Source organism: Anguilla anguilla, chromosome 1 (assembly GCF_013347855.1).
Source record: "Anguilla anguilla isolate fAngAng1 chromosome 1, fAngAng1.pri, whole genome shotgun sequence".
In the NCBI taxonomy this organism is placed as follows: domain Eukaryota; kingdom Metazoa; phylum Chordata; class Actinopteri; order Anguilliformes; family Anguillidae; genus Anguilla; species Anguilla anguilla.
Genome location: NC_049201.1, coordinates 63,615,538 through 63,628,923, shown reverse-complemented (window position 1 = coordinate 63,628,923; position 13,386 = coordinate 63,615,538). Strand labels below are relative to the sequence as shown.

Below are 13,386 nucleotides of genomic sequence, written 5' to 3'. Positions count from 1 at the left end.
CTGCTGTCAAAAAAACACTGTGGTAAAGTTAGAGCCTGAGTGTGTCTGGCTCTGTGGCGAAACGTTTTAACGGTTGGCACGCGACAGTTTCGCTCTGATGACAGGTGCAGATGCTGCATTCAAAATGAGAAACCACGGTTACATCCTGTATAGGCCATAGCTTTAGCTTTAGTGTATGGTTGTGTACGTGCATGTGTCTGTGTATGTGTGTACAAGCCTTTGTGTATGTGTGTGTGTGTGTGTGCGTGTCTGTGTGTCTACGTGTGTGTGTGTGTGTGTGTGTGTGCGTGTGTGCTTATATGTGGGCGTGTGTGTGTTTCAACAGTTATTTCCGTTCAATTTTTTTAGACGTTTATTGGCCATTTTATTAGGTACACCTACTCATTTACATCTGCTCCTCCAAATAGCAATTTATGCTGCTCAACATATAAAGCATACAGACATGATAAAGATGTTTAGTTCTTGTGCAATCAAACATTACCATGGGCAAAACTCCTGATTTAAGTGATTTTGACCATGGTATGATTGTTGATGCCAGATATTTTGGTTCCAGCATCTCAGAAACAGCTGCCATCCTTGGATTTTCATGCTTTACAGTCCGTAGAATTTACAGAGAATGGTGCAATAAATAAAATACCATCCAGTGAGCGACAGTTCCGTGGAAAAAAACATCATGTTAATGAGAGAGGTCAGAGGAGAATGGGCAGAGTCATTCAAGCAAACAGAATGGCCACAAATGCTCAAATAATATGTTTCCAATGGTGGTGTGCAGAAGGGCATCTCTGAATGCATAATGCATCAAACCTTGAAGCAGATGGGCTACAGCAGAAGAACGTGATTTCAGTTTTCTCCAATGGCCTGCACAGTCCCCATAATAATAAACCTAATAAATTGGCCACTGAGTATATTTTCATTGTAATAACATTTGGTACATGGAATTCAATAGAAAATTGTTCATAAAATGAGCATCTGTTTTCCAGGAAAAAATGTACGATCAGTTAAAATGCCTAGTCCTTGTGTGGATGTATTCTTTTCAGGGTTTGGAGGTGAAGACAGACTACATCCCACTGCTTAAATCTCTGGCTATGTATGGATGGAAACTCACCTGTGTGCTGTCTACACCCATTGTCAAGACCAACAGGTACTTAACTTTATAATTTACAGAGATGGTATGGTACAAGTCGCATTACTAAAGTTTAATGCCCCCATGAAATGGAGACCTCCCTCCATTTTTTTGTTTTATTGATAGAATTCTTTACAATTTTGAGAGCAGTTTATGACAAAGAACTTCATATTTAGGTTACGCAACTGATTTTTTATATAAATATATAACTATCTAAAAATGTCAGACAAACTTGTCAGAGCTTGAAATTGTCTCATTACGGTCAAGTTGTGTAAGTCGCTCTGGATAAGAACATCTGCGAAATGCCTATAATGTAATGTAATGGTTAAATACTGTAGCTCTAGCACTGGGTCACTGCAGACCAGGTTAAATGTTAGCTTGTGGAGTGCTTATCTTGTTCGCTGAATAGTAAGTCTTCTAGAAATCATGTAACAGAGATATTCATCCAAAAATATTCACACTATCAGGAAAGCTCATTTCATTTTTCACAATAATGAGGTAGAGTGGGAGCATCTTAAAGATGCTAGTAATATGCGTTGGCTCTGAAACAACATGTTCAGGTTTGATTTTTAGGTGTTCCCTATTGATCCTGGATGTATTGTCAGTTTTATATTCATCGCGGTCTCTGTAGCCAAAAGGGGCTTTATGTACAAGTATTCCTCTGGAGAGTCTGTCCGTAATTATTAGTCTTTTTGATTTAATAAAGACTTCTGCAATGTAATAAACTTGTGGTGTAAAAGAAAACGTTTTAATTACAAAGCACTTCAACAGCTGGTTTGGAGAAGAGGTAGTACACGAGTGGTGCATTTGTTTGATGTGTTTCAAATGCATTCACATCCTATATGAGTCTGCATGGATAAGACCACACTTATACACTCATAACTTAGCCCATTCAGTTTTTGATTCACCTATACCAGCTGATACAGATAGATAAGACTACAAACTCCACAAATTTACAACAGCAACATCTTGCTTGCATGCTCTCTCTTTAAGATGGCATCTTGTGTTCACTGGGCCTTGTGTCTCCTGTCTTTCGTCTCTAATGTTCATGACCGTTTCCATGCTTCTCTGATTAATTATGGCTCTATTTTAATCTTTAATTTTCCTCGCAGAGAATGCTGCTACACAACACTGGGAATATAGCTAATTAATCAAAGCACTGTCCTAGATACAGCACAGTTTTCACTTGTTTTCACTTCACAGTGTTCTCATTCATTTGTCTGTTCAATTTCATAGTTACCACTGCAGGGATTTCAATCTAGTGTTTCAAATAAATGAAAATAATAATCAGCTTTCTATTACATTCCCCTCTGGTCTTGTACCAATGAGTCTCCTGTCACCAATTCGCAATTTATATTTACTGTATAGGGGACAGGCATTATGTCAAATATGCTGAAGGGTGGTGAAAAATAGTCTGTGCAAAACACTCCTTAAAACAGAAATGTAGAAGTATATTGGAAGCTAGAAGCATAATTATGTGGCAGGGACATCTGCTGTCTTGCAAACATCCATAGATATAGTTTATCAAAAATGAACATGTTGCAGTTGCTGTGACATTGTCTCTGTTTAGGGATAGGGAAGAGGGAAAAAGTGTCTGTCTCGCACAGATGCTGTACTCCCTCCTAGAATTAATCCTTCATTCAGAGTAGCAGTCGACAGATTAGGGGCTTTTGAACACAAAGTTTGACATGAATGCTTCTGTAATTCTGACGCATGCAGTTGCTCAGCAGAAGAATCCGTTGGGATGCAAGTTGGCTGTGGTACGGTTAACATTCTGAGAGCGCAAGCTAACTGTTTATCTGTGATTAATTCCTTCCCAATGGCCTGTTTTCTAATGGAAAGTGGAAGGAGACAGAGAGACACGATTGTTATCACACTCCTGTGTAAACCTCACAGCGGGGGATGTTTGTTTGGAATCTTAGCGTTAGCCCAACAGCGTTTCTCTCTGGCTTCCTATTTCTCCTTTTACTTGAGACGTGCCATGTGTTTCATAGCCAGATTGTGGAAGAACAGCACAATTTAACAATCATGAAATATACTACACATAATTTCCAAGCAGGAAGCTGACACAGGGAGAATTTGAAGCCCTTCACAAAGCCACAGGCTGTGACTGGGAAAATTAGAGTCTATCTGCCAGTTACTGCCAGGTGACATACCATGCAACTCTCCCAAACTTAACTGCTGTCAATGGATTCAACACAGCAGCCAAGATGCAGCATACTGGAGCTCTGGAATTTCTAGTTTGTTTAGGTGCAAATAGAAATTATTTTTAACACTTGACCTGTGAACTTTGAAATGCTAATGTAGATATTTTTAAAATATTTCTTTAAGTAACCTCAAAGTTAAAGCTGGGCCAACTGAACCAGAGCTATTAGATGCCACAAGATTTCTCAGGTGGGGAGGAGTCTCCATCTAAATCAAGTTTAGACGCTCTTTTAAGAAGAGTGGTAGTGGCATAGTTTTTTTTTTTTTAGATTAAGATTTTTTTTAAGAAGATCATTGCCAGAGCAGAATAATCATGAGAAAGTAATTTGTGCTGATCAAAAACCGATGTTAAATCCAACCATGTCTCCCACAGCGATGGGAGTTTGGCCACCAAGCAGATTGTTTTCCTCCAGAGACCCACCCTGCCTCGCAAGAAAAGGGATTCCAAGGTACTTGACCCAGCATTCCTGTGACTGTTTCTCTTGGCATGCTCAGAATCTCAGAATCTCAGAATCTCACCACACAACAGTGCTTCCTGACCTCCCCAGAACCTGTTATTTTGAGCCCAAATCTAGATGTTCAAAGTTATGGGCAAACACAACCAACCCCCACATTGTGAAAGACACCACAGTGGTGCGTGCTGCAAAACATATCATTAGTCTGGTTCTCTGCTCCCTGGATTCAACCTGTCATAGAGCTGATAACTTTCCTTGACCTCTCACCCCTAAGTATTAAATCTTCATTAGTGTGTTGAGCTCCTATTTGACCCGGACCAGATTTAAACTGTGACATTGCCATCAGCAACCAAACACCAAACTGGTCCACTGTGACCTCTAGAAGACTTGCAAAGAATGTGTAGAATGTGATGATGCACCACTCTACATAATAGTCAAAACAGTGGGGCACAGTTGCACATTTCAATTTCAGTTTTGAGATTCTCCTGACAATTATATATATATATATATATATATATATATATATATACACTCACCGGCCACTTTATCAGGTACACCTGTTCAACTGCTCGTTAATGCAAATATCTAATCAGCCAATCACGTGGCAGCAACACCAATGCATTTAGGCATGTAGACATGGTCAAGATGATCTGCTGAAGTTCAAAGCAAGCATCAGAATGGGGAAGAAAGGTGATTTGAGTGACTTTGAACATGGCATGGTTGTCGGTGCCAGACGGGCTGGTTTGAGTATTTCAGGAACTGCTGATCTACTGGGATTTTCATGCACAACCATCAGAGAATGGTTCGAAAAAGAAAAAATATCCAGTGAGCGGCAGTTCTCTGGGCAAAAATTCCTTGTTGATGGCAGAGGTCAGAGGAGAATGGCCAGACTGGTTCGAGCTGATAGAAAGGCAACAGTAACTCAAATAACCACTCGTTACAACCGAGGTATGCAGAAGAGCATCTCTGAATGCACAACATGTCGAACCTTGAAGCAGATGGGCTACAGCAGCAGAAGATAACCCGGTATTAGCAAGATGTACCTAATAAAGTGGCCACTGAGTGTATATATATATATATATATATATATATATATGTATGTAGTAGACTCTATCCAAGCGGAAAGCAAATATATTTCCTGAGCTTACTTTTTTGCTACATAATGGTATTGGAAATGTCAGAGAGGAAGAGGAACACTGGAATTTCTTCTTTTTTTTAACAAAATTATTTTCAGCAATATAGAACATGCTAAAATGACCCAAAATGACAATGACAATGACAGAGAACAAACCAAATGAAACATCCCCCCTCCCCAACCCAACACAAAAAAAGCATTATAACACAGACAATCTTAATAATACCAGCCTCTCAAGCTCCATCATTGAATTTTCTTATGCATTCTTCTCTATCTGTCTTGTCTAACTTCAGAAACTGGGCTTCAAAGCACGGAGCAAGTCCAATAAGAACTCTGTGAAAGATGCTCCAAAGTACAAGAAGAAGAAAAATGGCCCCTCTGTGCCAGAGAAAGAGACGGAGGAACAGAAGATATGTGAGGATGAGGAGAGGATGTGCAAAGAAGACAGTGAGAATGTGGTGAAGAAGAACAATGAAAACAAGGAGAACAAGAGGCAAAGTACAGAGACAACGAGCGATGGAGAAAAAGAGGCAGTCTTAGAGGCAGAGTCTAAGGGCAAAGAGGGTGTGACAGTGGTAGAGGGTAAAGAGGAGAGAGGGACAGGGACAGAAGGAAAGATGGAGGAGAGAAGAGATGATGTGGCAAAGACTGTAGAGCTGAGAGAGGCAGATATTATAGAGGGGAAAGAGGGCAGGGCACTGGTTGAAGAGGAGGGAGAGGGCACAGTAGAAGCAGATACTGTAGAGGGAAGAGAGGGTGGGGTTGAAGTTGAGACTGAGAAGGAAGTTGCCCTGGAAACAGAGAACCAGCAGGGGCAGGGAAGAAGTACTGATGGACAGGATAGAGGAGCTACAGAACAGGATGGGGGAGGGGCAGAAGATCAACAGGAAATGGCAACCAATGGGAAAGGACAAACGGAGGATAGAGTAGACTGTGGGGATGTTGTGCACATTGGTAACGTGACAGAACTTACTATGGCCAGTTCCCATCCAGAACTTAGCAGCACTGATGACCCTTCTGCCAGCACTGACTGAGGTTGAGCCAGACTCTAAATACTGGCTGTGAAGACTGTGGAGGTAGGGGGGGGGGGGGGGTGGGCGTTGTTGTTAGAGCTCCAGCCATGACCGGGTGGCCAAATGCCATGTGAAAGTATTGAGTCTACAGAATTTCCCATTCCGAAGTCTATCACAAATGAACGTGAAAAAATGTTCTGTATGAAGTCACTCATTATAAAACAATGAATTAAATATATAGAACAAGTAAGGACTAAGATACATTCAGAAAAGATCTATCGCAAATGAAGGACTTACTCGCAGGACTACTTAACCCTGTGAGGAATAATGCTGGTGATGTAAATACCTTGGTCACTGGTAGTTCCTGTATGGAACTGATTAATATGGGGTGTTCACAGAGAAAGGAGTGCTCTCAGTGTAGGCTTTCATTGTGAGATTAGATATCTAACTTTGTGATATCATTTATCCTGAATTTTCATATATTATTGCAAGAGAGAAAGACAAATTTTCAAATATATAATATCATTTTGTTACAGCTGAACACTGTACAGAAAAGTAAACCATAAATTAAATATTTGAGCACTTTCTGTAAGGCAGTTAAAATGTGTTTGATATTGCAGCATTATTTAAAAATGTTTTGGCCTATGGAAAATGAAAACATGCTTCTCTTTTCTTCTCTCAACAATGTGTTGAAAAAACAAACTCCTTTCCCAGCACTTCGCTGTATACAGACAGTCTTCTCAACCTCAAGAGCATACTTTTAACAGGGGCCTTGAAATAAGCAAATTTAAAATAGAGCCATGACTGAGATGGATAATTGGCCCCAATGGTAAGACACGCTAGCCATCTTTTAAGTATCTTCTCAAATGTTTCCCCCAGAGCCTGGAGTCTAGTTATTTCTATCACCACTTACACAGAGCCACATGAATAATGGAGCGGACCGAGTTCAACAATGTCTGTGATCAGTTATGTCCGCCCTATCACTTAAGGGTCTTTTTGTGACTAGCCAATCATCAAGATGACTTTTCCCATGTTCAGCTGAAGAGTGAGTCCACAGTTGTCCTTCTCACAATCAGGACAGCAGCTTAGAGCATGAAATAAATAAAGAAATAAATAAATAGCCCAGACACTTGGTATGTTAGAGGGGTCTCACTCATGTGCTATTTTGCTTATAATCTTTAAGGACTTTCAGAGGGCCAATACCAGATTCACTGTAGGAATGAAGGACAAATATGAAATGATATTACCCTCCTCATTGCCCTTCCTTCGTCACTGAAGGCAAATATCCGTAATAGGAGAAGACAATAACAGAAGGCCCACACATTAGTGGTAATATTTTGGCGTGTTTAAATAGATGTAGGTGAGCCCACAAGCTCATATGAATATGTAATGTGGTTCCATCTTTAATCAAAAACTTTGCCGCAGTAAAGGTAAGCTGTATGCTTTACAATAGGGTTGCCTAACTTTGAACTCAGTTTGAGTTCATGGAGAGGCAGGGTCATATCGGTAATGTAGGTACCCTCTTTCCCACAGACTTGAAGGGGTTACCCCCTTGGATATGAGATTTGTTTCATCAGCCAGGGGGTCATGTTTAAACTATTTTATGGATTTTCCACTGTCCTCCACAGATGGAAGTGATTTCACTGTATGTACACTGTAGTTTTCCAAAAAGCCATGTCAAATTGCCTTTTTTATAGTTTCAGGATGTTTTCTCCCCTAATTTCTTCAGTGGAAATGTATTACCATTCAGAAAATGTGTTTTATATTAATATCCTCCCTCAGTAACAAAATAATGTGTCAATTGGAACACCAAGAGACACAATGTTTTATTTTAGTATAAAATATTTTCTGAAAGGTAAATTCAGTCACATTTTGCCATTATTCCATGATATTTAAGGCTAATATTTGATTTGGGTTTTTAAAAATGAAGAGTGAGGTGTGGCTTGGGAACTGTGCAATGTAAATGAGATGTTTAACAGATTCCATGTCAAGTGAGTTATCAATAAGTGAAGTACACAAGTACTCCTTTAGAAATTGCCATGGGTTTAACAGTAATATGATTTTTTTTTTGTGATTTTTTGTGAGAAAAGATTTAAAAACATGTCTTTTCTTGTCTATTACAGCAAAATGAAAGACTGTTGCCCTTTGTCTGATATTAGTGAGCTTTCAACAATATATGTGTGTTTGCTTTGACACAGTACTTTTAGAAACTATATTGATGACTACAATCATGCGTTGCTGTGGTGTCCAGCCGTAACTGGATTTCTTGGTGATTTTCAGCAGAATAAACAACAGAATAGTTTGGTGGATGAGATTTGAAGACAAGGTAATCATCCAGTGATATTATACTACACAGCTATATATCGCTACACATTGAACAGTCAATTGTGTTGTGAGCAGATTCCTCGTTATGTCAGCCATAGGGGTAGTGTAATGTGATAACCAGTGAACATCATAGCATGCCTTTCAGAGGAATTCACATGGAAAGTTAAATAAGAAGCAAAGAAGATATATTGGGTCTCCATGTGTCGTTTTTGTCCGTTAAATTTGCTTGAACACAGCTTTCTGGTGCTGCTCTGACTGAAGGAAACTCTGACTAATTTGGACTTCAACTGTGTTACTGAGTGCACTTCATAGCCAGTTGTGTAAAGCAGAAATAAAGCGTGTACACCATTTCCTGTCTTATGTAACCCGCAAAGCCTCAAAGATTTAAGGCACGGCAGTTCCTATGTCACAGAAACATCCAGAAAATAGTGTTCAGATCTCATCGTGGCCTGTGACAGTGTTTGTCAAGATAAAGTAGATTTTTGCTCAAACAAGTCAAGTGAGGTGTTGTCCTGAATGTATAATTGTAAATAACTTCAGTAAAGGCATAACACCCACTCTAGAAATTAATACTTTGTTATATGTATTTTATTTTTCATGGAGGCTGCCAATGTTACTAAATATCATGGTTTAAGTTTAGTATAATGATGTATTTGTCTTCTAGAGTGTCCTGCCTATGCTGAAATTAAATCTACACCAATGAAATGGCACCTGCTGACTCAACAGTTCAGCTAACATTAGATGACTTTAGGGTAAGAAAAGATTGCTATAGCTCAGGTCATTTTTGCCTGTGCGTGGCATTTTTTGAGGAAACAGAAATGGTTTTTGTATTTCAATCTAATACAGGTGTAAATGCTGTCATGACCACATTAAATGCTTTACTATCATTCTCTTCATAGTCTTTATAAAGCTACTGGCTCATTGGCACTCACATTTTCTGTATCTGTAAAAAAGTGTATATTATAAATCTGCTTTATATTTAATTTTCATTTGCCTTTGTAACATGAATATTTTTGTTTTACTAAATGATAAATGATGTTGCCATGTATTTGACTCAATAAATGGAAGTAAAACCCCCCAATTGAATTATGATTTAAAAAACTGTAATTATGCTGTGTTTAACCAATGAAATTTGTTCAAGTTACTAATAAAACCTACGATACATGGGACAAGTGGGAGCAAGCAGTTCTCAGTAGGGTTTCGTCCTACTGCTCTGTGAAAGATCCTTTATTGTCGCGTGCAGTCTGGTGAAAAAATTTAAGGAAGTGAACAAATATTTTAGCCTCAAATCCACAAGTGCATACCATGGCTGGGTCAATGTACTTCTCAGATCTGGTGGGGCAGGGGGGATACCAGACTAACCGTTACTCTGGTGTGGGGGATATAGTGAGATTACATCTGGAACCCAGAGTCCTTCAGTTGACTTGTTATGGTTGTTAACTTCTACACTGCATTGACCGTGTGTGCATTCATGTGGTCCTTTCATCCAAGGTGTTAATGGCACTTAAATTAGCAAGAGAATTGTGTGCACTCACAAATCCAAGTTCACCCCCAGTGTAAAGACATTAACAGCAATTTTCCAGAAGCGGGTAACTACAGTGACACTTCTGACATTTCGTTAAAGACCAGACTGTATTTTCGCTAAGACGGCTGTACATATCAACCGAAGACTTCCTAGGTCATGCTGTTACTTTTGCTTTGGGTAAGAAGATTTATACTGAAGAGCGAGCTCAGCATTAACCCTTTCCTGCCACTGCCACATCTAAGCACTCAATGACGCTCTCCCATTCAGGCAATGTAAGCTGTGTGAGGCTTCTGCGAGCAGGGGTTCATGTGGGGTCTTCAGCAAAATCGACAAAAACGGTCTATTTAGCTTATATTTCCATATTTAAGAAATTAAATTTTAGAGTTCATGTAAAATAAATTTTATATAAATATGTATTGTGCTCAGCATATGCATATCTTAAACAGACATTCTTCCATATTCTTAAATAGCAATGTGAAATAGCAGTTAAATAGTAGCTGTGTTACAGCCTGTGGTGAGAATTCAGATGTCTTATTGCGGTGATGATCCTCGTTCACTGGGCAGTTATTTTCGACAGCTTTGAGATTCAAATGTTTGGGAACCCCCATCCCAGAGTCCTCTCTCCACTTAATTTGGCTGGTAATCTCTATTCTAGGAAATGTGTTGGTGTTCTTCTCGTATCTCTTTCATTCAGTCACGCAAATCCCATTCCTAGGGTCAATCGGAGGTGGGAACCAGATCCACACACCTCCAACTTGACTGAGAAGTAAGACAAATGCATTCGTCTCTGTATAGGCTTGATGACCAGTTTACTGCTAATATTTGCATAGAATGTAAACCGTATACCAAAAACAAACAAAAAAAAGCTATTCTCCACAGCAACAATTCTCTATAGTACTGTACACAAAAACACTACAGAGTTTACACTGATTTTAGGTCGCTGTGGTTAAATTCCAGTCCTGCCACTGGATGTTCCATCACTGGGAGACCTCACACACATGAACTTGTTCCTTTTCAGTGAGCAAGGACCAGTGGCCAACTGTGTTCAGCAAACAAGGAATAGACAAATTACATACTGGCCAGTCTCTTATTCTAGCAAGAAGGCCTTTGTCTGATCATTCAAATAATGTCATTTCACGGGAGATTATCTCACAGGTCATATTGCCATCTAGTGGCTACAGCAGGAACATACAATAAGATCACGAAGAGAGATCTCGCTTGGAAAAACTCCAATAGATCACAGGTAAATGTGTCAATATGTTATTTGCAGGGACTTTCAGTCAGCTGACTCCATTTTATTTTGATTATTGAGTTTGAGCATGGAGAAGGCACACACATTAAACTATTGTAATACTCAAGTATTTTATTTTTATATACTCTTAAGGAAATAAGTGTTCTTCATAGTTTTGATTAACATCATTAATTGTGTGCTATACTGGCTTTTCCTTCTTTCAGAAAGCTAAAATTGATATTACTTTTCTATAGGTGTTTATGTGTTTCCATATGTGTTTTTATAAATCTTGGACTGCATTATAGCACAATTCATATGGAAGTTTAGAACCAGTCCCTTACTTTTAGCCATCGCTTGTGCAAATATATACTCTACTTTTCTGCACGTACTGCAGTCTACTGTTTAAGGGCACTGTAACTGTGTAATTTAAATTACTCAACAAATGCAATGCAAAGGGTGGTATTATACTTCAAAGTAATGCACACTGCATACTCACAAACAGAAACGCCCTGATATTTTGAAAAAGAATATTTTGTTTGTTCCAATCCATTTTTCCTTTTATATGTGTATTACAAAGCTCTCCTTAACACATAAATTTTGGCCATTTAGTAGACTCTCCCTTCCAGTGGGACTTGCTCAGCTTACAGTATTTTACATACAATCCATTTACACAGCTTTATTGAAGCAACTCAGGTTAAGTATCTTACTCTAAGGTACAATGGCAGTGTCCCCCATAACCTGGTTATAAGACCAGACCTCTAACCATTATATTAAACTGCCCTGTCATTTTCATTACCACTTCATTATTGTGTTTGCATGTAAAAAGTGAGAAAATTGTTTATAAGCACTTAAAGGTTTGTTATGTCCAATGGTGAGTAAAAGCTCTCAAAAGACCCCTTGTTAATCAACTAATTACACATAATTCATTTATAGAACAGATTTGCTATCCTAAAAATAAATCTGCAAGTCTGTAAATGTGTTCAGGCCAAAGAGATTAGTCTGGGCCCAGAGCAGAGATCTATCTCTTCTTGCTGCATGTAAACAGCATAAACAGATTATCCACTCACCAATTAATTAACACATTTACCTCAGTGCTTCCCCATTGCCTTCTTATCTGCATCATTCAGGCCCAAACCCCAACGCCACAATTACTGTTCCATCTTGGAATTTCTTAATCAGCTTTTTTCTGGCTCTGTGAAGTGAAATATGCATACACCAGAATCCCAGCCACGTGTTAATTTCTGTTTTTATGATTTGATGACATAACACTGACAGAACACAGCCGTGTACGATGTCTCTATATTATAAACAGTGTTCAGGGGTAGCTTCAGTATTTGTGGCATGTATGGCTCATTGAGAATAGCAATAAGTCATCAGGTGAATCATAGAGCCATGTTGGTTTGAGATTCACCTTGTTTTCACATTACAAACTCCTGCAATGGGAGTACAGGCTACAGTGAGGACCATATTTAACACCTGTCAGCAGTCAAGACCTTGTGATAATAATTTGATGATGTTTCATTCATCATCCACACCATTTATCACTTTATCATATGATCTTATTGTTTTAAACTGGAAAGGAAATTGTAAGAGCTAGACTGCAAGGCAATGAATTCTGATGTATGTTGTGACAATTAAATTGTACATTTCTGTCTATAAGCTGGAACCACAAAAGTGAGATGTATACATATCCAAACTGAATATTTTGTGACAATTACAAGTGTATCCTGTACAATAGAACTTGAAAACACCGGAATTGAATTTGAGCATTGTGTAGACACATGTAAGGGCAATTAAAGTATTGTAAATATACTTCAATTTGACAAAACAGCTTTTCAAGTGCTTAATAGGTGCAGAGCATCACATAAAATTATGATGTGTGTTACAGCCTAGAAAAGTAGTAAAGTCCTGTGTGGAATCCTGCTTTCAAATATATTTGAACCCCTATAATGTAAATTAATATTCAGACTGTGATTATGCATAATATTCATTTTGTGAACGTACTTACATCTCTCATGTGTGACGTTAAATCAAGCTCCTGACTGGTCCTTAAAGATCCAATGGCATTAATTGTAAAGAATAGGGAGCTTCCCAGTGTCCTGGTCAGAATCTTCAAAATATGGTCCTAAAGGGGCCAATTAATTTAATTTAACCAATTAAAAGTCCACAATTTAGCTGTTTTAATAATCCCTCTCTCTTCATTGATGTGTGGTGGTGATCAACTGTAAACTGGCTACTGTGCATCAGTCATTGAGAATGTTACAGGTAGTTTTCCAGTACTTGTACAGTAAAAGGCTTTAAGATCCTACAAAGAAAGGAGAAAAATACATGCAATCCCTGGCTGCAAATTTAAATACTCATTGCACCATGGAAA

General features: G+C 38.7%; 1 protein-coding gene across 1 annotated transcript in view; it reads left to right on the top strand.

Annotated features, from left to right (window-relative positions):
- Window positions 1–9,342, top strand: part of LOC118231984 (raftlin-like) — a 49,491-nt gene extending 40,149 nt beyond the window's left edge. Inside the window, exons 8-10 of the mRNA XM_035426471.1 lie at window positions 1,038–1,141; window positions 3,702–3,777; window positions 5,212–9,342. Of these exons, the coding sequence (XP_035282362.1) occupies window positions 1,038–1,141; window positions 3,702–3,777; window positions 5,212–5,952 (921 nt within the window). The 3' untranslated portion in view covers window positions 5,953–9,342. The remainder of the gene's footprint in view (window positions 1–1,037; window positions 1,142–3,701; window positions 3,778–5,211) is intronic.
- The last annotated feature ends 4,044 nt before the right edge of the window (window positions 9,343–13,386 follow it).